Source organism: Bombus flavifrons, chromosome 16, assembly GCF_040668555.2.
Source record: "Bombus flavifrons isolate JBK064 chromosome 16, iyBomFlav1_principal, whole genome shotgun sequence".
Classification (NCBI taxonomy): Eukaryota; Metazoa; Arthropoda; class Insecta; order Hymenoptera; family Apidae; genus Bombus; species Bombus flavifrons.
This window is the reverse complement of record NC_138457.1, coordinates 2,737,848-2,762,362: the sequence shown is the minus strand read 5'-3', so window position 1 is coordinate 2,762,362 and position 24,515 is coordinate 2,737,848. Positions and strand designations below refer to the sequence as shown.

Genomic DNA, 24,515 nt, shown 5'->3' with positions numbered 1-24,515 from the left:
AATATGTGAAAATATACAAAATGCATATGATATAGAAAAATATAGATAAATATGAAGCGAAATTAATAATATAGTTGTAATATACAATAGTAAAACAAATCTCTATTTACGGTTTTCTATAAACGTACAAATTACTTAAATTACAATATTTAGCGTACAAATCCCAAATCTACTTAAAGTGATCCAAAAATACATAAACACTCGCAATCTAGTGATCAGAAAATGCGATGGGGAAAGAAAATTCTATTGTTTATCTCTTTTAATATCGTTCTGAGAATGAAAGAAGAATATTTTTGCGTACAGCCGCATGATACACGACGGTTATAGACTGCAAAATATATTTTCCATTTCGGGGTCATCTAATGCTACGTGATGCAACGCCTGCTGGGGGTCTGATTTTGCAATAATTATTACGTTGCTATCGCCAACTCTGGATCCGTTCGAACTCTCGTTTATTTATTCTTGATATGTTCGTCTCCTTCGACAGATAAATCGAGCATATTGCAGCCCTGGAGCATCCACGCGGTGCAACGTCCTGTTTACAACTTTGCCGAACTTTGATCACGAAAGAATTTAAAAGCTTGTAGACACCTATTGTGAACAGACACACGTTGGTTCACGAAGTTGTTCGAACACAACACGAACACAACCAACCTTCGCCAATACAGAAAAAGTTTATGAGCCAGGAGACTAAAGTGACAATTTGTAATCAGGAAACTGCATTTAAACTTTTCTGTATTTATAGGACATTTGCAGACGAAAAATCGTGCAGAATACACGTAACATGAAAGAATATATAAAATATTCAAAATATATATATATACATAGCTTTCCATAATACTTGGCAGGTAAAACAAATTTTTACTGAGGTTCTACGCTTTTAATTATATGCCCAAAAATATGAATTTATGATCTAGTAAACAATTTTTCTTAAGATTATTTCTTAATCTCACGATCATCAATGGATGAGAACAAAGCTGAAAGGTATCTTTATTGAAAGAGGATCGCCCATTATCCGATAAAACGTTAAAGCTGTACGGAGAAGTCGATGGACCGGAGTTAACCGGTTACTTGGCTGCGAACTCGAGACCCCGACGAGATAACGCGGAAAACAAAACAGCGTAGGAAAGAAAAAATGCAGATAACGCTCACATGATTCGACAGAAACAGGGAAAGAGACGAGAGCGGAAGAACGATGATAATTTAAACAAGAAAGAAATCGTTTAATGAAACTCCATATGATACATATATTTAATTACTTCCAAAAGTGTTCGAACAATAACAAAATGTGACTACAGTTATTTATGAAAGTATTCACTTACAGATTTACTTTATGAATATATTATATGTGTTGCGCGAAACATTTTGAAAAGTCATTAGTACTGTTAAAAGGCCGACTATCACGATAAATGATAGTAAAGTTTGATACAAATCTGAAAATATATGTAGAAATTACAAGACATTTAGTGCAAGTATTACACAGAGATTGTAAAAGTATTTAGACAATTAATTATTCATTACGTTAATAATCCTCGACATTCATGAAATAATATTAAAATCAGAGTATTAATAAAAATATACTTATCATATTTTACTTCTGATATTCATTCGTTGATTTTATTTTTTATTTTGTTTCATTTCTATTACCAACAGTCGATGTAACAAATCGAGCTTCTATTAACGAGCCTTGTATTTTAATGAAATTTTCATCTCTTTTTTCCCCTATTCTCGTCGAATATGTATGATCTCCTAAAGATCCATATGTCTGTCTGCTAAAACCACATGTGCCGATGCCAAATGTCAAATACGAGTTAGATTAATGCAAATTCCGTGTAATCGGAAAACTTGGCAACCGTGAATCTGCAGTATTGGTTCAGTATTCTGAAAATTGTCGATCAACTCTGCAAAGATATTATAATACATTACGTCTGAATTCCCTTGCACAGTAGTTTACTAATTTAAAAGCTGTAAACTATAAATTTTTCTTTATGATTCGTTGCCTTTTGATCTTTTATCGATTTTCTGAAAAATAATATGAAAACTATGATGTATTTTTCCGTATGTTTGTATTCCTGTCTCATATGAAATCACGACGTTATTATCGTCCCTCGTATTAACAGTAAAAAGAGAGCGAAGGAAGTTGTTAATACAAACATCGTAATTGTCAATAACTAAAAAACAAAACTGAGAGCGCAATTTTTTTTATTCTTGAGTTTTGTCTTATTTCGACGTCAAGAATCACCCTTTAAATTATGTAAAATCAGTAGCCGAACACTCAGTATATATATACAACGAGAAAGAGCACGAATGTACCCGAATAGGATCGATTTCGTTTCGAACTGGCTAAAGAACAAAGTCATTCGACAGGAAGATCTTCGTTTCAGTTGCGTCGGACTCTGCTTAAAAAAAGATACTCTTAACAGCCTAATCTCGAAAAGTTTGGTGAATGGAACGCGGCTGAAAGTTCCACCAATAAAACTAATTAGTAACTGGATTTTTCGTAAATAGTTTGGTCCGTGCTCGGTGGAACCGCGACAGAGCTGTCTCGATCAGAACTAAGACAGACCAGTAAACTTCGCCGAAAATCATTTACGTTCCCTTCGTCGTTTTCTTGTCGCGTTGCTGCTTCTCTTGCGGTACGTCCCATGACCAAAACGCTGCTTCGATTTCTTGTCTTTCCGCAGTTCACAAGTTCTTTTATTCCTTTTTGAAAGTTTCGCGAGAGGAAAGCATATAGAAAAGGATTCAGACAAGAGTTTGTGTAGGAAATTAAAAAAGTGGATAAGGTTAGGAGGGTGCTGAAGTTCGATGATCGATCATAACTCGAGCTCCAGTGGCGCCAGGCGATCCGTGCTTGTTGCGGTAGATTGCATACGGCGAACATCATCACCACTGCGATTAGCATTCTAGAAAATTTCGTCAGTTTCAATTTAACCCGAGGCACTATGCTTGCGGCGTAAAGCTCGAGGTGAAGTCTGCGTGACTCCTGATTCCTGAAGTTGCAGATATACGTATATGAATATACAGGGTGCTCGCTCACTATTTCTTATCGCTATCTGTGGCCGTGTAACAGACAATGTTTTGAACCGTTGTTTAAAGGTGTCGAATGTACTACGAACAATGATAAAAAAAATCTTGAAAATACTTTATTTTCATAGCGAAAGCAAGGTAACTTGGGTAAGATAAATGGGACTATATTTTTATTAACTCGATACTAGGTTTATCGTTGTCGTTATGAAAACAAAGTCGTTCGTACTACACACGACGCCGTTAAAGTTCAGTTCAACAGATTTTTTGTTACATGGCCGCAAATGGCAGAAAAATAGTGAGTCGCGTTATTCAGGACATCCTGCATATATTTATTTATTTAATTTCGACCTCGCTGTCAAGAAATGAGACTTGATTTACAATTTCTCCTGAATTACCATACACACATATCTCTGTCGCACATTCTCATCCTTCCACATCCTTTTCCCACATTTTTCAATTCTGTCCACTCTACTCTATAACAATCAGATAATCAACGCTATGCATTTCTTCCTATCCTATCCGTTATATCGCTGTTCGACTCTGTCTACTAATCCTTTTATTACACATATCTGTTCTTTGATATCCATTTTTCCTCTTCTCTATTCATCTTTTTCCCTCTTTATTCTGTCTACGTTTCTAAATCATTCCACCACTATCGCAATATTTTTCAGTACTTACATTTATTCTTTCCACGCCTGTACATCTTCCCTATATTCCTTTCACGTATCTTGCACATTCCTCTTAATACGTACCTCTCTCCGCTAAATACCGTGGCATATTCGTCTTCTAAACACGATGCTCAACTTGCGGGTAACTTATACACAAATATAGGACAGATTTCTGACAATCTTTCTTACCGACTTACCGTTCTTACAGATTTCAGTGTATTTGCGCGAACGCGTATGCATGTAGTAGTACTGGCAAAAGACAGACGAAATCAGATTTATTTCTAAACAGAATGGAAGAGAACCAGACAGATAGAATCAGCCAAGTCTCCGAGACTCTACCTCGGCGATAGGGAGTCAACCCTCGACCGATATCATCGGGATATTGCAAGGACCAGAATTACCTCGGATTTTCAATTTAATTTCATTTTATCGCTGATCTCTAGACTGCGGGTTTTTATACGTTTATGGGAAATTTGAGAGCACAGAAATGCACGTGAAACGCGCATAGCATAACACGCAAAATAGAAATATTCAAAGAATCGGTATATCTTCAATATCGATTAGTTAAAACAATTCTTCGCCATCTTCTCTTTTGCTTTTATGGACGAGGGATACATTTCAAACGCTATATCCATAAAGATACGAATGTGCATAAATATCCGCAGTCTACTAATAAAACACAGCTCGTACCTTATTACACCGCGTCTGGCGCGAAGCACATTCCTACCGGAACTGTGAACACGATGGAGGCTATCATTTTTGTTTTTAGTCGCCAAACCCGGTCCTCCGAGGGTAGTGCCGCTTCTCCATAACCCGACAGCGATTCTCGTGTAAAGGCAGCTCATCAGAAGTAGCGGAAGTAAGTAAAGAAAGACGAGATTTACGGCGTCCAACAAAGTTTTGTTGTGCTTCTGGATATTGGCTATGCAAATGATGTCCACGTCGCCGGTGATTAAACGATTCTGCATGGTCTCAACATAAAAGAATCTCGGCAAAGCATAAATCGCGGCAACCATCCAAACTATTCCTATTACCAGCTGTAGTCGGCTTCTTGTCAGCACCGACCTGCACTTAATCGGGTAAACGATAGCCAAGTATCGTTCAATGCAAACCACCATTAAGATTAATACGCTGGCTGTGTAGGAAAGCGCGTGGACGAACATGTATACTTTGCAGAGAAAATCACCGAGTCGCCAACTGTTCATTAGGTAATTTGTCAACGTTTGATACACGCAAAAGATACCGACGCAGAAATCGGCTACTGCCAGGTTAGCCAAAAAGAAGTTGGTAATACTCCGTAATCGTCGTGAAAATGTTACCACAAAGATCACCATCGAGTTACCTGAAAGCAGAATTCAAAGGGATACGACCTTGAATTTATACATTGCATCGTTTCTTCCATACGAATGTTTCTCTTAATCCTATCGAAATTGAACGTTTCGCGAACCTTTTCTACGTTTATCGTTCGTCGCTTAACAAACTCAATCGATCGCGTAGATATATTCCGGAAGAAATATTTTTCAGTATCAAATATTTTCTGCATAAATGTTCTTCGATATAGAATTCACGTTTAATATTAATCTTGCAAATTGAACACGTCTGTAAGACGCATGTATTTTAAGGAAAATTAAATTATAGGCACTGCGCTTTGAAGAATTTGTTACAGACCTATCTTATCGAAAGCTTACGTTCGAAGTTATCAGGTATCTCGTGATTCACCGATGAGAGTATAGATTATAGTGTTTGAAGGTACTCTTTGGGACAATTGCCTGGATGACTACTTGAAAGAATAATTATGAAAAGGAATTTGTTCTTTGAACCCTACTGTAAACTCATTAAAATTGATAAATTCCTTCTTAGATCAAAACGTTCCACGAATTTCTCGCAGAAATAAGTCACGAAACAATTAACGTTTTGTCTGGCTCCTTACCTTCATTTTCACATAATTTAACGTTTGATTTCTTTCTAAACGTACAAACGTTAAAAAAATATATTTTTAAGTTCTAAAAGTTCGTACTTAATAATTTTGCAAACTAGATACGTTTCAGAGGCGCGAATATAATGGATAAATTTTGGAAAAATTTGCGAATTCTTTTATATCAGGTTTTTTCAAAGATAAAAGCGATTATCCTGCATATATTTTTGAGTCGTTGTATAAATGTCTATAATACAAATAAGTACGAAAGCTTCAAATTCTATCAAAACTTTTATTGCTTTACACGATATTCCTGCTTCTCTTCTTGTGATAGGCCGATGGAAAGTTTCAAAGCATGCGATGCGGATACGGATCAAATTGGTTTTGACACTCAATTGGTAATTTGATCGATTTAGATCGAGACGATCACTTACCGATAAAGCAGAAAACGAAGACGATGGAATAGAGCGTAATAAAAATTATTCTAACATCGGTCCTGTCAAGAATGTACTCCTCGTTTAGAGATATATCGTGCAAGGAAGTTTCGTTGTCCATCAAGCTTTTTTTATCGCGAATTTTACGAAAAATGGCGTCACGGTTGTCGATCATTCTGAAACGAAACCACAAGGAATACAAAATTATTACTCTGCAATATCGAAAGCGTAACTTGTTGAAGATACAAGTAAAAATAATACAACATAAAGTTTATCTTTATTAATCTTCTAATTCTCAATTCGTAGATGACTCACGAGAGTTTAAGTCAAGTTACTTGTTACTGAATGAATAATTTTTCAACTCAGTTTCGCAACAAAAGGTTTATTTAAGGTAAAAGTACAGCGAGATGTTCGGTCAAAGTATTTCCCCTTGCTTTCTACGACTTTAAGCCATTTATCAAGCAAATGATAAATTCTATCACGAAGAAATGCTGCTTCTTTAGACAAGATGCAGTCGTTGAATTACTTTAGTACCTGACCGATCAGCTGGAAGTGGGTATCGGACAAGGCGCGTTGCATCGATCGAGACGAATAGCATTCCGAAGCAGCAACGTCTAGCGAAAAAGCTGGCTGCTACGGGACGTTCTAGCGAAGACTCGTGTCTTTTCTCTAGCAGAAGCATTTAACGCTGTCACACAGCAATTCCACAGAATGTTCTTCTTTATCGATCCTCCGACGATTGGTTCTTGTCTAAGACACGATATTTTGCCGTGATGGAATTTATCATTGGAATTTACCGAATGTCCAGCTGGACAAATTGCAAAGTACAAATTCAATAAAAAAAAAAAAAACGTATCACTTGGCTTAAAGTTGTAGAAAGCAACGGGTGATACTTTGATATAATAACTTGCAGTATCTTTTTTCTTAAATAAACCAAGTTCTACTGAAACATTTGGACTATTCGTTTGAACTATTCGTTTGAACTATTCGTTTGAACTATTCGTTTGGACTATTCGTTTGTAATTTCATTTTCTCTAAATGAGATACTTTGAACGGAAACGCGGCTGGTATCGTGGTCAATGTATATTATTAAAATGTTTGTAATTGAAACGAAGTTTGATTAGTAGCGCGTGTTAAATACTCTGTATCCTATCGGGTCGTGTAAACTTAATCGTGCGGAATCGTGGGATTCGTGTTAAGCGTTACACGCGATTTCTATGTGGCGAACGGAAAATGTCGGACAGAAAATCGATAAACACACACGGGCACGTACTTTGTTGTTACATGTATAATGGAAATTAGTACGAATCGTGTACTAGGTCGAAATCGAAGAAAATAATGAATTCGCACAAGGAAATATTCGTAAACGTGCAACGTCTATTAACACGAAATATTTTTCGAAAGATACACGATACGCGATATTTTCGCGGAGGAAATATCGAGAAACTCTACAAAAGAAAGAAAACCCGACGAACAGAAAAATTTAAGCAAACCTGAAAGAAATAATAATGAAAATGACTGTTGCGTGTATTGTGACAAAAAATATGACGAACCGCTTAAACAAATATTGGCTACGACGTATAACATGCAGCGAATGGGAATATGAAAGCTGCGCCGACCGGATTCGAAGAACGTGACGATTTCCAATTTTATTATTGTTAGCTTAGATCAGGGACAATATCGCGTGTATACAGTTTTATCGGAAAAAATCGGAGTGTTACGTCGCGTGAGATGGTCCACTCGACGTCCTTCAGTGTCTGACCGTCAAGGCCCAAGCACCATTTTAGAGACCTTCAATAAACCCAAGGTCCCACCATGAACAGAATCTTATTAGTTTACAGGAACCTCCTGTGAGTATTTTCGGTTTATAGCTGGTACTTGAAACAGTCCTTAGGTTTATTGCACGTTCTTACAAATTTTGGAGAAAGCGGGTAGTTATCTAACGGAAAAAGTGGATATTTAAGGGGGTATTGTGGTCTAGAAATTTGAAAAAATCGAAAAATTTTGTTTTCATATTTCCAAAGTTTAGACATTCAAGAATGTGCCCTTAAAAGGATTTTTCAAAATTTCAATTATTTTATGTGTTACAGCCATTTTTGTGACGCGGCATCTGCTCCGGTCTGACCGGAACAAATGAATAGTAGTAGACGGTAGACGTTGTCCGAGTAAACTCGTCTCAAAACTTTAAACGCGTTTCTCTCGAAACTACTTTTTTCGAGTTGGCGTGCACGATATCTCAAGTTCTAACGAACCGATTTATTTTAAATTTGGTCTGAATATTCCTTGTATACTCCTCTATCGTCCGGACCACGCTCAGCTCAAAATCTTTAATATTACTATTTCTTAAACGTTCGGAATTGTCAAGAAAACGTGCGAAATAAGAAATTGTTTTTCAAACGGCCGTCATTTTGTGAAAAAATGTTGTATTGACTTTTCCAAGGTTCAGACGATAGCGACATCCATACTAATTAAGAATCCGTTCGCATTTTTTATTTCAGATGACCAGAAGGGTTGATATCATGCACGCCACGACACCCCATTTTTTTGCCAGCACCCACTTTGCCAGCTCGTAACTTTTTAAATATTGAGTTTTTTTTCAGTGAATTTTTTACGTAATCTCGAAATATCAATAAACAAATGCTAAAAAGAAGGATAGCAAAAATATTTTTTGTTTCGCTTGTACAGAGCTTCAAAAATCGCCCGAAATTCGTTTCTCTAGATCAGAATACCCCCTTAACGGAAAAGCCGGGTTTCCCATGAGCAACGTCACCCCCAAGCCACGTCGGTAGGAGGCTTCCTCCTCCAATTTCCATTTATTAACGTTGGCTGTAACCAATGGGCATCGCGGATCGTAACCCTCACTTTTCTAACGAAAAGTGTGAACAACGAATCCACTTTCTTAGTTCAGAAGGCACACGAGCTTTCCTCCGTAATCACACAAGAACGAACTTGACTTGTTCTCATAACGACAGAGCAGTCACTTCATCCCTCTAGACTTGTGCTCTGGACTACAGAGCCGTCACTTTATCTCTATACTTCGTCTACGACGTCAGGAGGGTCAACTGTACACCAGGAGACTTCTACATTTTCTACATCAAGAAAGTCAACTTCTTCTTATCTTATATTCAACTGTAAGGACCTTGCTCTACTACGAAAGAACATTCAGTGTTTATCTATCGGATCTTCATACGTCAAAGTATCGTCTACGACATTTATATCATACGTAACGGTGTAACTCTTCAGTGTAATAAGTTGTTGGAAATATAAAATTTATGTAGGAACGTTATATTATAAGTTAATAGAAAACAGTATGATAAATACAATATCGTTGCACTCACACGAAATCGAATATTATTCGTTTCTCGCTAATTCTACGACACAACAACACAAGGAACTTCACACGACCACGATAAATTCAACTCTGACAACATTTTGCACGCTCATTTTTCCCTTAACAAACCTTGGCAACGCTCACAACACTCCTTGACAACATTAACATATCTTGACAACGTTTATAAACAATTACCCCTCGCGCCACGTCCTTCCCTGACGTCACACCATCCCACATTTATAACTTGTTAATCGCAGTGTTATACCACATCAATCACCCCTATTATCCCAGAAGAAATAAGAGGATCGATCTGTTCGTGGTGTCGATTCTTATAATCGTAACGGGAATTTGCGACTCCCGTTGACGCGCTTTCTCGCGATCGCGTTTCTCCTCGCGATTGATCGAAAATACACGGAGAAATCTCGTTTTATTACCAAGTTGAGTACAAGTTGAGTGCTCCAACTGTTTTATTCCATTCTCTGATCTTCTGTTCATTATGAAAGCGTTTGACAAATACACTTTTTTAATTCATCAAACGTAATTTATAAACAAGCAGTAAACAGCTTGAGAATTCATTGATTTGCTGTCAAATAATTTCCATCCGCACAGTGATTTCCATTATTTTAGACGAATACAAACTGTAAAGCTAAATTAACATGCACAGTAGTTTTAACGACGTGGACCAATTATCAGCTTTCATATAAAATTAGCAGGTGTTTGTGAACGAAGGTGGATAAATCTAATTTCACTCGTTGGTCGGAGCAAATTTCGAAATGTACTTCACTCGCAACTGAAAAGTATATTTTCTTGCTTTTAGTTTAAAGCTTGTAGTTTAATCTCGCTTTTTATTTTAAAATCGATCGATAATTGAGGTAATTCCAAATTTTATGAAAACAGGAAAGCAAAAGTTTTCCACTTGCATTGTAACAAGTCAATTGCTTCCTAAGCGTTAAACTATGCAGCTAGAAAATTTGAATTGATTTCCATTATTTTGCATATCATTTCAAACTGGTTTATTTGGCTTCGAAATTTCTCAGTCACGGCCGTGCAAGCAGAAGAACGTGCTGTTGCATGAACGTGTTCTTCTTCTTCTTCATTGTTGGCAACGTTATTCGTGTGCTTATTGAAACAATGAAACTATGATCAGTCCAATATAAATTGTCCACGATCATCTACAAAATGTTATGGGAATCTTTTACGAATATCGAATTGTATCGACGTACGCTGATTGATTGAATCACGCTGACTGTGTCTCGTTAAAGCCTAGTCCACACTGACAGACAATTGTCGGGGAACAGTTCCGTAAAATGCCGTGCACCAGCAAGTATCTCGTTTTCCATCGCAATGGAGAAGAAGAGCAGTGTCCATGGGCAGATGCAGAGAGAATCTTTTTTACCCCTGGTAGGTCTGAGAAGCAACGATCTCGCTGTGCTATGGTTAGATTTATGACGCGATGCGTATTTGCTGTTTAGATGGAAAGTAAAGGCGAAAGTAGAAAATTTGAATTTGAAAGTAAGTAAAGTTGAAGACAGTGGCGAAGTGAAGTGAAGTCGCACCGGCCTCTTCATGGATGCGTCGTGAAGTATCGTTGGGAAATCGAACAAAGGTTCGCTTGTTTTTAAATGGAACTATACATTTTTTAACACTTTACCGACCGATAGCTTATTAATCGGTTGTTGTCGTCGACGCTTACCAACCGATAGCCTATGAATCGGCTTTTTGTCGTCGACAATCTTTCTCATTATTTGAGTAGTAATTTGTTATTTAGTACTAAGGTAGCTTGCTCAGTTGCGTCAGTTGCGTTGCTTTGTAAGCTCCCACGGTTTTATACCAATTTGAAAAACATACCGTTCGCGATGAACGAAAAGAATGGTATCGGAGAGTCTAAACCGAAACAGAGTCGTCGCCAGGGAGAATCTGCGCCTGGGCTGCCGGTCGGACGTGCGTACGCTGTTGAATTGCTAGCGGTCGGTAAAGTGTTAATACGATCTATCGTCACATTTCCTGCAAAATGTTATTAGCGTATTATTTACGTTGATAATTATGTCGGTAAAGTATCGGTATACAAATTTTTGGAAAAATTCGAAAGATCGTAAAACACGAACAAAATCATTCAATTCTGAGCTTCTGTAAATATCAACAAGGAGAAAATCTCTTCGTCGTTATAACGTTAATTATTTATATTTAGATGATATTCCACTCCGCAAGTGGGCGTATATGCTTATCGTTCAAAAGTCAGCATTTCAAAAACTTGAAATCTCCTTCGTGCTTGAGTGGAGGAACCGTTCCATCTCCAACAGATCCTCAACTCGTCCATACCGAGGAATACCAAGATACCCGATTAGTGTACAAACGACATTGTCTGTACATATCTTGGTGGTTATCGGCGGACAATATACGTAGATTGTCTGTAAACAATGTCGTTTGTCTACTAGTTTCTAGCATAGCAGTGTACTCGTGATCTCGGATCGGCCCAACACTCATCGACTTCTCCCATGCCCGAGTCTCTGACGTCCTCATGTAACTAATATAATTATTACGTAATATACAGGGTGGTTGGTAAATGGTGGAACAAGCGGAAAGGGGGTGATTCTACGCGAAAAAAAAAGTCGAAAATATGGAATAAAAGTTTTTTTTTAATTCTTTCTTTTTTTTTTAATTTTTCCATCGAGACAACGATCTACAGTGAGATCCGTTATAACGTACCGCACGCGTACCGAGCGAAAATTCAAAGTCGATTTTCTCGAAAACAAAGCCTCAAACGAAAAATTGTTATTCTCTATTTTCGACTTCTTTTTTCGCGTAGAATCACCCCCTTTCCGCTTGTACCACCAGTTACCAACCACCCTGTATAATGTAACACAATGGATAAAGAAGAAATCGACAGATACGCAGAAAAATACAGGAGAAGAATGGCAATACATCCAACGCAAAACCAAATAAAAAGAAGACTAAAAAGAAAACATCTTAGTGACCTCACTAAAGAAATAAAATAGACAAATTCGAAGATGGTATCCTCGAGTTATTTAGCAATAACGTTAGAAAAATGTACCAAATGTCCAGCTGGACAAATTGTAAAGTACAAATTAAATAAAAAAGAAATGTAATTAGTGTCTCCAGCCATGTCTTTGAACAATGTTGCTATCGTTGTTCATGGGGTATATGGTGTATTTCTTAATTTGCGCAAGAAGAAAGAGGAACTCGTCTCAGTAAAATAAAAGAATCAAGTAAAAGAAGCTTGTTAGCGAAAAGACGATTAAACTAAGCTGTGTGTTGCATGCGTTTGCACGTTCTTCCAACACTTGTCCGATGGTGTGTACTAGGCACTTTTATCCGCTGTCTGTTTCTGCACTTGAATTTTGTCTGCGAATTTTCCACGAAAGACAGATTTGGATTGTCTGCGGACGATTGTCTGTCAGTGTAGACAAGACTCACAGTGTTAATGAGATGTCAAAATCTTTCGTATAATACGCAGGATGCGGTCGAATAACATGTACAAACGGGCATAAGTTAATGATGAGAAAATAAGAAGAGAATACAGAATAGAATGTACAGAATGAAATTTGTTCGTTGGATGCTTAGTTTCCAAGAAAACCGAGTGAAAAGATTTGTCAATTACACGTGAACTTGGGTAATTACCGCTTAGGTATGAGCCAAAAAATCAGGAAACATTAATTCTACTTGTCAAAATAAATAAAAAATGTTTCTTTTTTTTTATTTAATTTGTACTTTACAATTTGCCCAGCTGGACATTTGGTAAATTTTTCTATCTTTATTGCTAAATAACATGTGGACGTCTACCTCCAAGGGGATACCATCGGTGAAGTAAAAAATGTGGAACAAATTTGTTCAGTTTAAGACTCCACTTTCAAGAAAACAGAGTTTGTACCTGTTTAATGGAGAATCAGCCTAATACACGTGTATGATAAATTTTCAGCTGATTCTCGCATATAGAACAACCTCTCGCCGGTTATTTATTATAATCGATAAATATTCATGTTAGAAAATAGATGTGTATACATCGAAGAGTATGTGTTCAATGAATGAATGTGCAATAAAAGAAAACTGTTCCTGTTTGAGATGTACAAGAGAATAGAGCGCTGTTCGTTGATACTTCAAAATTATTATGTTACATATAAAATAGTTATTTTGTTCTATATAAATTTTGTAATTAATAAAACATTATATAGTATTACTTCAACAATTCAAATTCGACTTTTTGGAAAATTAAGCCCCGGCTGAAAAATGTTACTCCGTATTTTCCTCTTATTTTTACGTAAAGTATCGTCTTAAAGTATAAGTCCGCCTGTTATATTATTCGGCCGCACTCTGTATAAATAGAAAATTGTTAAGAACGTTCGAATATCTCCGCGAGCCACTGTATACACGTAAGTTTAATTAGTCTAGCACTTTCGTTGGCAAACGTATCTACAAAATGCCACCTGCGTAGATAATACATATGTATATCGGTATTTTTCTTTCTAACAATAAGATTGTGTCTTGCCAGCATGAGTACACCTAAGCTCGTGCTTAATCCGTAAGTACATCGTTCAACGGCCAATCTTTCTCTCCATGTACATGTTAATCCGTTACGTGTTTAACTTTATCAACGATAGCAGCCTGGAACAGCTATGGAAATATCCTTACACGATATCGTTCGATCGATTCTAATAATATTCGAGTATTAATTCGAGTACACGTTTAAACGGACGCATGAACGTTTAATATTCTCGTGAACCGAGATGCTGTTAATTTACAGAAGCCAGGTTTGTTTAATTCGATATTTTGCTGTTAATATTCCTTCATATCTCAACGTGTGAGCAACGTCGATTAAGATCAAAGATTTCAATCATTAATTACGAGCATATAACGTTTATCTTAAAATTTAGATATAGTTAAGATAATTGTCTTAAGATAGCGGTAAAGGTACATTGAAAGAGCTAAGATTGCATTGATCGAGGGAAATTCGATTGGAAATATCATACAGTTGGTCGCATAACTGAACAAACAATCTTTAAATTTCCATTACAGGTAAAGAAGTTGTAAAAAAACGATCTTTATCTTTTTCTTCGCGACTCCGAGCGACTGAATTTCTTTGAAAACTTTTTCACGCGACGTATAATAAACTAATCATCCTAACTTCTCAGAAGAGAACTCAAGTCGTTTGGATCGAGTTATTCTGTTTGAAAAAGTGTTTGATCAGTTACGAAGGTCGCAAAGAAAATACGACAAGTACATTTTGATCGACGTTTTTATTTTCACGTCGTACGACTAAAAAGGATTATTTGAATGTGTGAGATACCTAGAGACGGGAAAAACCTATTGGATCTTGCCAATTGTGCATTCAATGATCCGCTCGATAAATTGAAACTTAAAGAAGACGCAAATATTATTCTCTTAAATTTATCTTCGGGCTTTTTGTTATTCGTGTTCTTCCCTCGCGATAAGCGAATTAGTGCAATTGAAACATTCGTATGCCTTGGGAATTGGATATTAATTGGATTGCCAATTAGACGACTAAATCGAGAAATTTGGAAAAACTGAAATTGATCAGTTCGATTTTTGGCGCTCGTGTATCTGTAACGTTATGAATGTTCGATCGTCAACTCGTATTTGATAGATTTCTTAAATTCGTATAATTAAATAAATCGGCATAAATGATGCGATATAACGTGTCTTAATGTCTAATTGGTTGACGACGAATCGAATTTTACAAATATGTTTCCATGTATAAAAGACTGAGAACGTTACTCTTATTATTCTTCACATGTGGCCTTCGAATTCAAATCGCACAGAGAAATTAATACGATATACACAAGATTTATTATTCTTGATTTATCTTACGATACTATAATCTGAATTTTATCGTCGTACAATTTTCAAACGAGATATATTTAATTCTTCAAGCTTTTAATCATTGAATACCACAGAGAAAACACTTGATAAGTCTATCGTCGTTAATCTTCGAAAATCAAGTTTTCTAATTCGATATAGTTGAGAAATAAAACAACTTATAGTGGGTCTAAAACTGTAACTCTTGGAAAAGATACATATGCGAAATCTTACCTATTATGTGTTACCAAATGAGGAACATCAACTTCATTACACAATCTTTGGAGCCTCCACGATGTATTACAATATTTCATTCGAACCGATAAGGTGGGAAAAGATATTGTGGAATTCCCAAGGATTTAAACCGAATAAGAAGCTTTTCCCTCTCACGTGTCGCGATAGATTAATCGAATTAATTGGAGTTTCATCGCGCGCTCCATCGACGCTATAAAAACCAGTCAGTTTCACCATCGATTCTCCGATAATTTTTCAATTACATTTGTTACAAATCACCGAACGAACGCTAAATTAACGCAACGCTTTGCCTACTGCAATTCTTATTTACAGTTACATAAATATTCGAATAATTCTACGAAAATACGAGCTATTTGTCGTAGCTTGGGAATTACGTACGTAAACAATTTTTTATATCTATTATATCTAAATCATCCCTTTTTATACAAAGCAACAAATACAGAGACATTGCATATTCCAGCAGAATTTTTACAAAGGAAACTCTTACAGACTCTTTTAATATCCTCGATGTCTATCAGCGAAAGATTATTGGAGCCTCGTTGTTAATAGCGCGTTAAGGATTTATCATTCGTGTCTTCCGCCGTGTAATCGATGGATTAAATGGGTCAAGTGGTCGAATTGCTTTCTCTTGGACGATAGCACTGATTACGAAATTGCACGAGATGAAAACTAACGCAGGAACGACGAGGCCTCTATTTCGCGCGATACTGGAAGCTCGGAGCTTTCATTCATACCCACTAGCCTGTAAGTTGACCGAGAATCCTGGATTTCGCGCAGGCGTTGCGCCCTCGTTCTATTACTTTGGTTATCCGGCGAAAAAATGTAAGGAAATCAGGAAGATAAACGACTCGAAAATAACGGTTAATAATTCTCAACGAAATGATCTAACCAGGCAATAATTCTTAAAGGTGGAACCCTCTTGAGCAAACTCCTTAGACAATCTGGATTTGTGCATTCAGTGAAGCTTCGCTGCTACGTTTCTTCGAAGTGAGTTTTTCTTCCTCCCAAAAAAGTGATTCTATAACATAGTAGAGACTTCAATGAACATTTGAGAATTATACCAGAATTTTTGAAAGCTTAGAGTAGTCTAAAGATTGACATGAACGATTCAGCTTACCCAGAGACACAGAGAAAGAGAGAGAGAGAGAGAGAGTTAGGAAACGAATAAAGAAGAGAAGAACAAGTAGTGCAAAAGCTAACATCTTGAGTATCAGATAGTTGAGAGCGTGTTCGCAGCGACAATCAGTGAATCGACAAGTTTGAAGGAAGTGGGAGTATCGTGATAAATATAAGTAATCATAACTCGTGTGACTTCTCGAGAGTACAAGGCAATGATATTTATAATCAGTTTGCTGCTATAATCAACGACGCTATCGAGCGTATCGTTATGCCTTGCAACAGGCTCACACGTCGTACTCTCCTATGTCGATATTTTCTTGTCTCGTAATTGTTCTGTCGACAATTTTTTATCATTCCCTACGAATTCTTTACGAAGTATCTTCTCTACAATATTCTTCTATCGATGGTATTCGTCGTAGAATCTTTGAGTGAAACTCGTTTGGAGATATGAAACAAATATAATTATGAAAATAAAAATTGAACATTGTAAAATTGCGAATATAAAAATACAGTTGTGCGTATAGAAATGAAATGTAAGAGCAAGTTATTTATATAGTGTTTCATAGTGTAGTGTTTCAAGTGTTAGAACAATTTTAAACATGTTGGAGAAACCGAGGAGTGTAGTTTACAAGAAAAGTGAGTTCACCTAATTTAGGTCACCGGGGGGATATCAAAAGAATTAAGTTTCTATTTTCATGTTTAAAGGCGAAAACGCTATTCGATTTGCTGGATTTTTTTTTGTGGATCTTTTGTGAAAATGTTGACGGATACCTTAGAAGTTAAAATGAAATTCACATATAGCGTTGTATCGTTTCAAGTGTCACGATGCAGCAGGGACTCTTGCTACAAGTACACGAAGAGGAGGCTGCCGATTCTGTCGTGGGCTAGGAATTACAAACTCACATGGCTGCCTCAAGATGCACTGGCCGGCTTCACGGTTGGCCTCACGGCTATTCCTCAAGGCATCGCTTACGCTATCGTCGCTGATTTAAGTCCCGAGGTAAATTAACGCTTTTCCGACAGCCTCGTAAGAAGGACGACTCTCTTTCCCACATTCGAATTTTTCCAGAAAGCAGAAAACATTTTCCATAAAAGAGATCGATTTTCTGAACATGCGTGAAGATTAATGGCGACAGTCAAATTTCTACTGTAAAAGTTTCAACGTTCACAGATTTCTTGGAAGTAATATCAATGAAATTGTAATTCGATAGATTTCATAGATGAAGTCTGTCAAAGCCAGACCCTGAAGGTTCTTCAATTAGAACCATCTTCTTTGCATAAAGAAGATATCACACAGGAATTTCTGACTTTTTCTGAAATTTTCTAAGATTTCAAAATTGGTGATACAATCGTAGAAATTGCAATAGGATCCTGAATAACATGATCAAAAAATTGTTTCAAAAGACTCTATATACATATGTGTAGGTGTATGTGACAATAGATTTTAGAGTCGCAAAGTTTTACACTTGCGGCGTTGTTTTTGCTGTGAACTCCTCAACTGACATCGATAGAAGCGTATTAGTTTCTACGTCTTTTAATTCAAATGTCACACCATTTTGTCTCTTTTTTCCTTTAGTATGGGTTATATGCGTCTTTCATGGCATCCTTCCTGTACATTATTTTTGGTTCCTGTACAAGTATCACTATCGGTCCAACTGCTATTATGGCAACGATGGTGCAACCTTTGGTAACAAAATATAATGCTGATGTCGCGGTTCTGCTTACGTTTTTGAAAGGCTGCATTATCGCGTTACTCGGCTTCTTTCATTTAGGTGAGTGATTTGACTACAGATTTTCATGTATGTCTTTTTTCAAAATGCAAATTTGAAGATGCAAAAATGCACAGAATGCAGATAATATGTAAAAATATATAAATTATTCATAATACGTATAACGTATTCGTTACAATATTTGGCAGGTAAAACAAATTCCAATTTAGGTGACATTTCTTCAGTTGTGATCAGAAACATTTGCTTACACGAGAAGAATTGTAAATGGAATTTGTTAACAAAACCTTAATTATAAATGTTTTATTACACGTTCCAGGTTCTGACCTTCACCTTTAACCTTCTTACGTTTCTTTGTCTTTCGTAACAATTAAAATAGTTGCGCACGAATTTCAGGTTTCTTGTTAGACTTCATTTCCTTACCCGTAATTACGGGCTTCACCGCGGCTGCATCGATTAACATAGCCACTTCACAGTTGAAACCGTTGTTAGGAATACCCGGTAGAAGCGAAGACTTGGTAGATTCTTTGGTCTCAGTGTTTTCGAATCTGAGGATGATCCGGTACCAAGACACGTTGCTAGGTATTGGAACGATAGCGGCGTTGGTTCTATTAAAGGTACAGTCACATAAAGCGAAATTCGATCAAAGATTACGGGTCAAAATTAAACAATTCTATAATTCATTTTATTCTTTAGTTTGCGATACTTCGATTCAGCGTTGGACAAAATTTTATTCCAATAGCATATAAAAATCTGGCAAGAGCTATGTTTTCATCGAACATAACTTAATTTTCATATTGCTTTTTATCGAAGAATTTACCTGGACGTCGAACCGGCACTTGGTCACAGAAAATCGCTTGGGTCATTATTCTCGCGCGTAACGCATTGGTGGTCATCGTAGGAACTTTGATGGCGTATATCTTTTCCATCTACGGTCTATATCCTTTTAATCTAACCGGTGAGAACAACACGATAATTGGAAAATCCGTCTCGCGAGAAACCCGTTCTTTGATCATTCGTTAAACCGCGTAACGCTGCGTCCACAGCAAGAAGGAACAAAATGGGAGCAAAAATAAATGATTTCTAGGATCGATGGGTCGTGGATTGCCACCGTTTGGTCTGCCGAAATTCAATGCAATAGCCAATGATTTCTTTACGACTGTTGGTGCTATGGGAATGTCGCTTGTCACCGTCCCGATTGTATCTACCATTGAACATATGGCGATAGCAAAAGCGTTTGGTACGCTATATTATGTAGAATATCATTCATAATCGTTCGAACGATTCACGTATTACACAGTCGAGGCTCGGAACTGAAGCTGATTTAATTTGTTTTCGTCAACCTGTAATGTAAAAAGTAATGATTATGCAGATTTCTGATGACGCGGTTAACATTTCAAACTATTCAGCAAATGTTCATCCGCTATCAACGTCGTTCGAACAATTATGAACGTATATTTTGAACGTAAATTTTGAACATTATTTTAATAATTAAAATTACTTGAATAATTTCGAGCGAACTATGAACTTTTAGCAAAGGGCAAATCTTTGGACGGCACGCAAGAAATGCTCGCGTTAGGATTGTGTAACATAGGCGGTTCGCTTGTTCGATCAATGCCAGTTACAGGTTCTTTTACACGAACTGCTGTCAATAACTCATCTGGAGTGAAAACTACTTTTGGAGGTTTATTCACAGGTAAGTGTGTGTGTATGTGTGTGTACATATGCGTTATAAATGTCTCACCGATAATATGTATCACCAAGGGAGAAAAGAAAGATGAAATACAATCAGATAGTTGGAAAACATACGAATGAATCCCCTGAATTTTTTTCTTAATCGTGACAATTCCTTGCTTGCAGGCGCTCTCGTATTACTCGCGGCTGGCTTGCTCACATCCACTTTTCGTTTTATTCCTAAAGCGACTTTAGCTGGCGTTATAATATGCTCTATGTACTACATGCTCGACTTCAAAACGTATGCTCTATTATGGCGCGCAAAGAGTAAGTAAATTGGATCGTGACAAACGCGATTCAATTTCATATTCCTGACAGTTGTGCCTCATTTCAGAAATCGACTTTTTCCTCATGTTGATTACCTTACTATTCTGCGTTTTTCTTAAACTGGAATGGGGAATCATTATCGGTATATCGTTGAATCTTGCAATATTATTGTATTTCTCGGCTCGACCTTCGGTTCAAACCGAAATTGAACAGGTAAATTAAATGGACTACTTTTACGCGATTAAACTAATATTTTAACTATTTAAATATTGAATGTTATTCTAACATTCTTAACTCATTGTGCACTAACTACTAATAAGTTTCCAGCCAAATGTAATAGTACCAAGCTAACTAAGGTACTTTAGTAGTTTTAGTTAGCTTAGCACCGTTGCATATAGACAAAAATTTATTGTCGTGTGTGGTAAAATGATTCCTGAACTGTAGGTAGAAGATAGAACCGTGATTCGCATTATTCCTGATGAGAGTATCACGTTTCCAGCAGCGGAACATTTTCGAGCTTACATAATGAAGCTTTCAAACGAAAATTCATACGACGTTGTACTTGATTGTAGAAATTTGAAGAGGACTGATGTAACGGTTGCAAAGGTAAATGATGTATTAAAATCTTCTTCTTGTAAAGGGCCATCACTTACCAATATGTGTAATAATTAAATAATTAGATCATATTTTGATCCGTTAATTCAAATAATTTCCGTTTTATAGAACCTTAAGCTATTGGCAAACGACTTAGGACTGCAAGGAAAGAATATCATTTACGAAAACTGTCAAGATGACGTTGAAAGTATACTGAAGACTGTTATTCCAGATCACTGAATATACATGTTAAAATTTAAATGCATAGACGAACCTATAATATTTATATTTCTTGTACATACTATATGATTTGCTAAAAACCGATGTATTTTAATTATAAATGATTAAAATATAATAAAAGCATTGTTAAAAACATACCGCTTTTTATTGTGTAATCTTCTATCGTGGACAAACTTTATAAGCTACGTATTCAAAAGCAGACAAAATGCCAAGTAATAACAATTTAGATTAATATCAATGAAACACAGCGTCTCAATGATAGAAATCCATATAGGTCCATCGCATTTACACAATGTACGGAACATTTTCGTTTTGTTGTCAAATTTCGCTTTTACAATATTGACATTTAATCGTGATTGACGATCTATTCATATAGAAAAATTCAATGTACATGTGTTCATACCTGGATCGATTCGATGAGTACTTTCGATATGCTCTTTCATCGTTTCGTTCTCAGCTAGTATCCAGTAGCAATACTTGCAATATCTGCGTCGATGAAATTTAATGTGAGTGGACAAAGACAAAAGTGTAGCAATTTGTTCATGGCAGAAATTGCACTCGAATTTCAAGGCTCGTTGCTCTGAAAGCTATGAGTAGAAGATTTATATACCTTTCTGAATGATAAATATCGATACGATATTAAACTAGATTCCGAAAACTGATAATATCGATCGATTAATAATCGGAGCAAATATACATAATATTTATACTATATGCAGATATTCCTGAAATACACATTGGATATAATAACAATTAATACATATACAATGATACATTAATCATACAAATTATATAATAAACGATGAAACCTTGTATATAATAGTGCAATTAATAGTACAAATTGCATACTGAATGATAGAATTGCATACTTACATTCATTTCGTCGTTAGTTTGATTGTAGTCGTTCTTTTCCGAAATAACGGAGTATTGGGGCATTTTCGAATCGGTACTATGTTTTTTTCGCAGTTGTAGTGGTAATACGATTGGATATTTTCCTTCTTCCAACTGTAAACACATTTCTTTTTTATAACAGCATCTATGACAAACATCTAATAATGCCTAAAAGTTACAAAAGGATACTATCGATGTCAAGGTAATGTATAGAATATCATATAAGCGTATACGAAAATCTAAGAACGTTCAAATATACGAGATTAAATATTGCAACGTTAAATGCCAATTATTGTTTACATTATTTGCATTTAAAATCAAAATTACATCAGTTCGATATACTTTAAAGTATCTAATGTGAACAACGTCGTCGTTTTCGTAGTTGTATTTATTTCATTACTAGTTGTTATAATAACGATTCTTTTATAACATTTGGAAATATTTCTGATAACGAAATCATTGCAGAGTCGTACAATCGAAAATGGTAGTTACATTTCATGAAATGTTGTCACAAGTATTGCTTTTATAAACATACCTTCTTACGAATGTTGAACATCAGTATTCAAATGACACAGAAACTGCGCAATGCGCATGATTACGTCAGTACAAATATGGCTTTAACCGTACTGACCGTTTCGAATATTCCCGTCCATTTTTATTGTTTATTCCGTATTATATGTAGTTTGCTAATATAAAGAGAACTGCGCGTATTCAGTGATTACAAGTTCAAAATATCATGAATTTCAATTAAGTTTCGATGAAATAAAAATAAAAATATTCGTAAAAAGTTGTACGCAGTCAAACATGACGCCACATTCGTTCATTCCAATATATATAATAACATAGTTTAAATAAAATATTAAAAGTTCTTGATATTCCATTTTCTTAACAATCATATAAGATACAGATAACGTTTTAAAATGTAAATTATCTATCGTTAAACTATAATATATCGTTAAACTCATTACAAATACACCGGTATGAAGTATAATTTAATATTTCATGGCGATCGTTTCAATATTCCTTGAATATTCTCGCGCGGGCAAATGATACGCCATGTTGGTTTATCGTACCGGTAGCGTCACCTTCGATTTAAAATTTTGGTGTCTCGTCCAAGTTTTATTATTCACATTAATAAAATACTGATTTTTCTAATTCTCGGATTCACGAATCTAAATCTCGTATTTATGAATTAAACGAAAACCAATAATTCGTGTGAGGCTAGTGTGCATCGAAAGAGAAAAGTATATTTGGTTATACTAGTTATAATAACCTACCTTTCTGGAACTTTGAATTGGTGGACGAATGTCGTATACGAAGTCTTTTTTCGTCATCTTTTCGCTGATATTTCGGTTACACCGTAAATTGTACTTCATGGCTTCCCCTAATCCGTTGGTGAAATCCTGTAGCTATGGTAAGCGTTCATATTTCATAATTATTACAATACTTTCGATATTCATATTTTTCAACATTCGTTTGTTAAACCACATTCGCATTTATATATAGATTTGTATATGACACATATGAACAAAAAGTTTCGCAGGTTTTTACGAAAACTAATTTATTACGTAATGTATTTATTTGTCGTATATTATAATGATAAATTACAAAGAACCCTTAAATTAATATCATCTCGATATTATTATTATTATCATCCTTTCTGCATCTTATAAAATTTATTTGTAGAACCATATCTGTATTAAGATCTTTATCGTGATAACATTTCTATTTATTTTCGTTACGCGTCACTTAATTAAAAAATCCTTAAACTACGTAAATTATAGTTGTCTTGATTACGATAAGAATCTGTACTTATAAGTTGCTATACATTACACATAACGAAGAATAAACACGAGTTAAAGCCGCTTCTAAATTTATACCTCGTGACAACCTGCCAATTTGTGAAACGCAAACGTTCGTATTTTAGCTGCATTCTGTGACAGTATTAAGGAGATGCTCGGATACGAGTATATATACAGTGTATAAGCGATTTCTCGCATGTTGTAGCCGTTAACGTTCAGCCATCGTGTTTATCGAGTAACTACATTTTAAGAAATAAATAATTCTTTATGCTATGGCGTGTGGTTCATTTCATATGACTAGAGAATCGTGGCATTGAAAACTAGAGCTGATCTTACCACATACAGACACACACATGCGCGCGCACGCACACGCATACATACAAAAGATTCGTATCTTTATAATTGCATTTACTTAAAAAAAAAAAAAAGAAAAAAAGATTTATAACTTTTTTGTCTGTTGCAATATGTATACAAGTAATGAATTTTTCTCACAAAAATTTCGACGTGGAAAACCCGATTGGTTCTTCATGTTGTATAACGCAACAACCTAGCACAATTTTGGGAAGCGTTTTATTCGTAATTTGATGCGCAAAATGTACACACGCGTAGGCCTTCGAATAGATTAAAATAGGCATTCGAGATCGTTTCACTTCCTAAACGAGAGTCTAGTCAAGGA

At 35.9% G+C, this 24,515-nt stretch overlaps 3 protein-coding genes across 9 annotated transcripts; 1 reads left to right on the top strand and 2 right to left on the bottom strand.

Moving 5' to 3' along the window:
- Positions 1-935: 935 nt before the first annotated feature.
- LOC138188089 (trissin receptor-like) lies at positions 936-16,036 on the bottom strand. Of its 5 annotated transcripts, none has more exons than XM_069129559.1 (4): positions 15,953-16,036; positions 6,048-6,223; positions 4,389-5,040; positions 936-2,906 (listed from the first exon to the last, which is right to left on the bottom strand). In XM_069129559.1, the coding sequence occupies exons 2-4, from the start codon at positions 6,220-6,222 to the stop codon at positions 2,483-2,485; spliced, it is 1,251 nt and encodes a 416-aa protein (XP_068985660.1). In that variant the 5' UTR covers position 6,223; positions 15,953-16,036; the 3' UTR covers positions 936-2,482. The 5 variants fall into 5 exon arrangements, with proteins under 5 accessions (XP_068985660.1, XP_068985657.1, XP_068985658.1 ...); XM_069129556.1 differs by lacking the exon at positions 15,953-16,036 and adding an exon at positions 15,445-15,568; XM_069129557.1 differs by lacking the exon at positions 15,953-16,036 and adding an exon at positions 6,574-7,020.
- On the top strand, positions 4,466-21,292 carry LOC138188084 (sodium-independent sulfate anion transporter). 3 transcript variants are annotated; one of them, XM_069129534.1, is made up of 11 exons: positions 4,466-4,557; positions 17,403-17,584; positions 18,161-18,356; positions 18,708-18,928; positions 19,125-19,269; positions 19,399-19,551; positions 19,846-20,007; positions 20,172-20,312; positions 20,380-20,525; positions 20,757-20,918; positions 21,036-21,204. In XM_069129534.1, coding segments are annotated over exons 1-11 (1,620 nt in total). In that variant the 5' UTR covers positions 4,466-4,556; the 3' UTR covers positions 21,147-21,204. The 3 variants fall into 3 exon arrangements, with proteins under 3 accessions (XP_068985635.1, XP_068985636.1, XP_068985633.1); XM_069129535.1 differs by lacking the exon at positions 4,466-4,557 and adding an exon at positions 16,375-16,452 and having other exon boundaries at positions 21,036-21,292; XM_069129532.1 differs by lacking the exon at positions 4,466-4,557 and adding an exon at positions 16,606-17,220 and having other exon boundaries at positions 21,036-21,292.
- On the bottom strand, positions 15,199-24,471 carry LOC138188102 (uncharacterized). The gene is given in 5 exon segments (XM_081833777.1): positions 15,199-16,483; positions 21,550-21,733; positions 22,020-22,151; positions 23,315-23,427; positions 23,430-24,471. Coding segments are annotated over 5 exon segments (549 nt in total). The 5' UTR covers positions 23,464-24,471; the 3' UTR covers positions 15,199-16,397.
- Between the last annotated feature and the right edge of the window lie 44 nt (positions 24,472-24,515).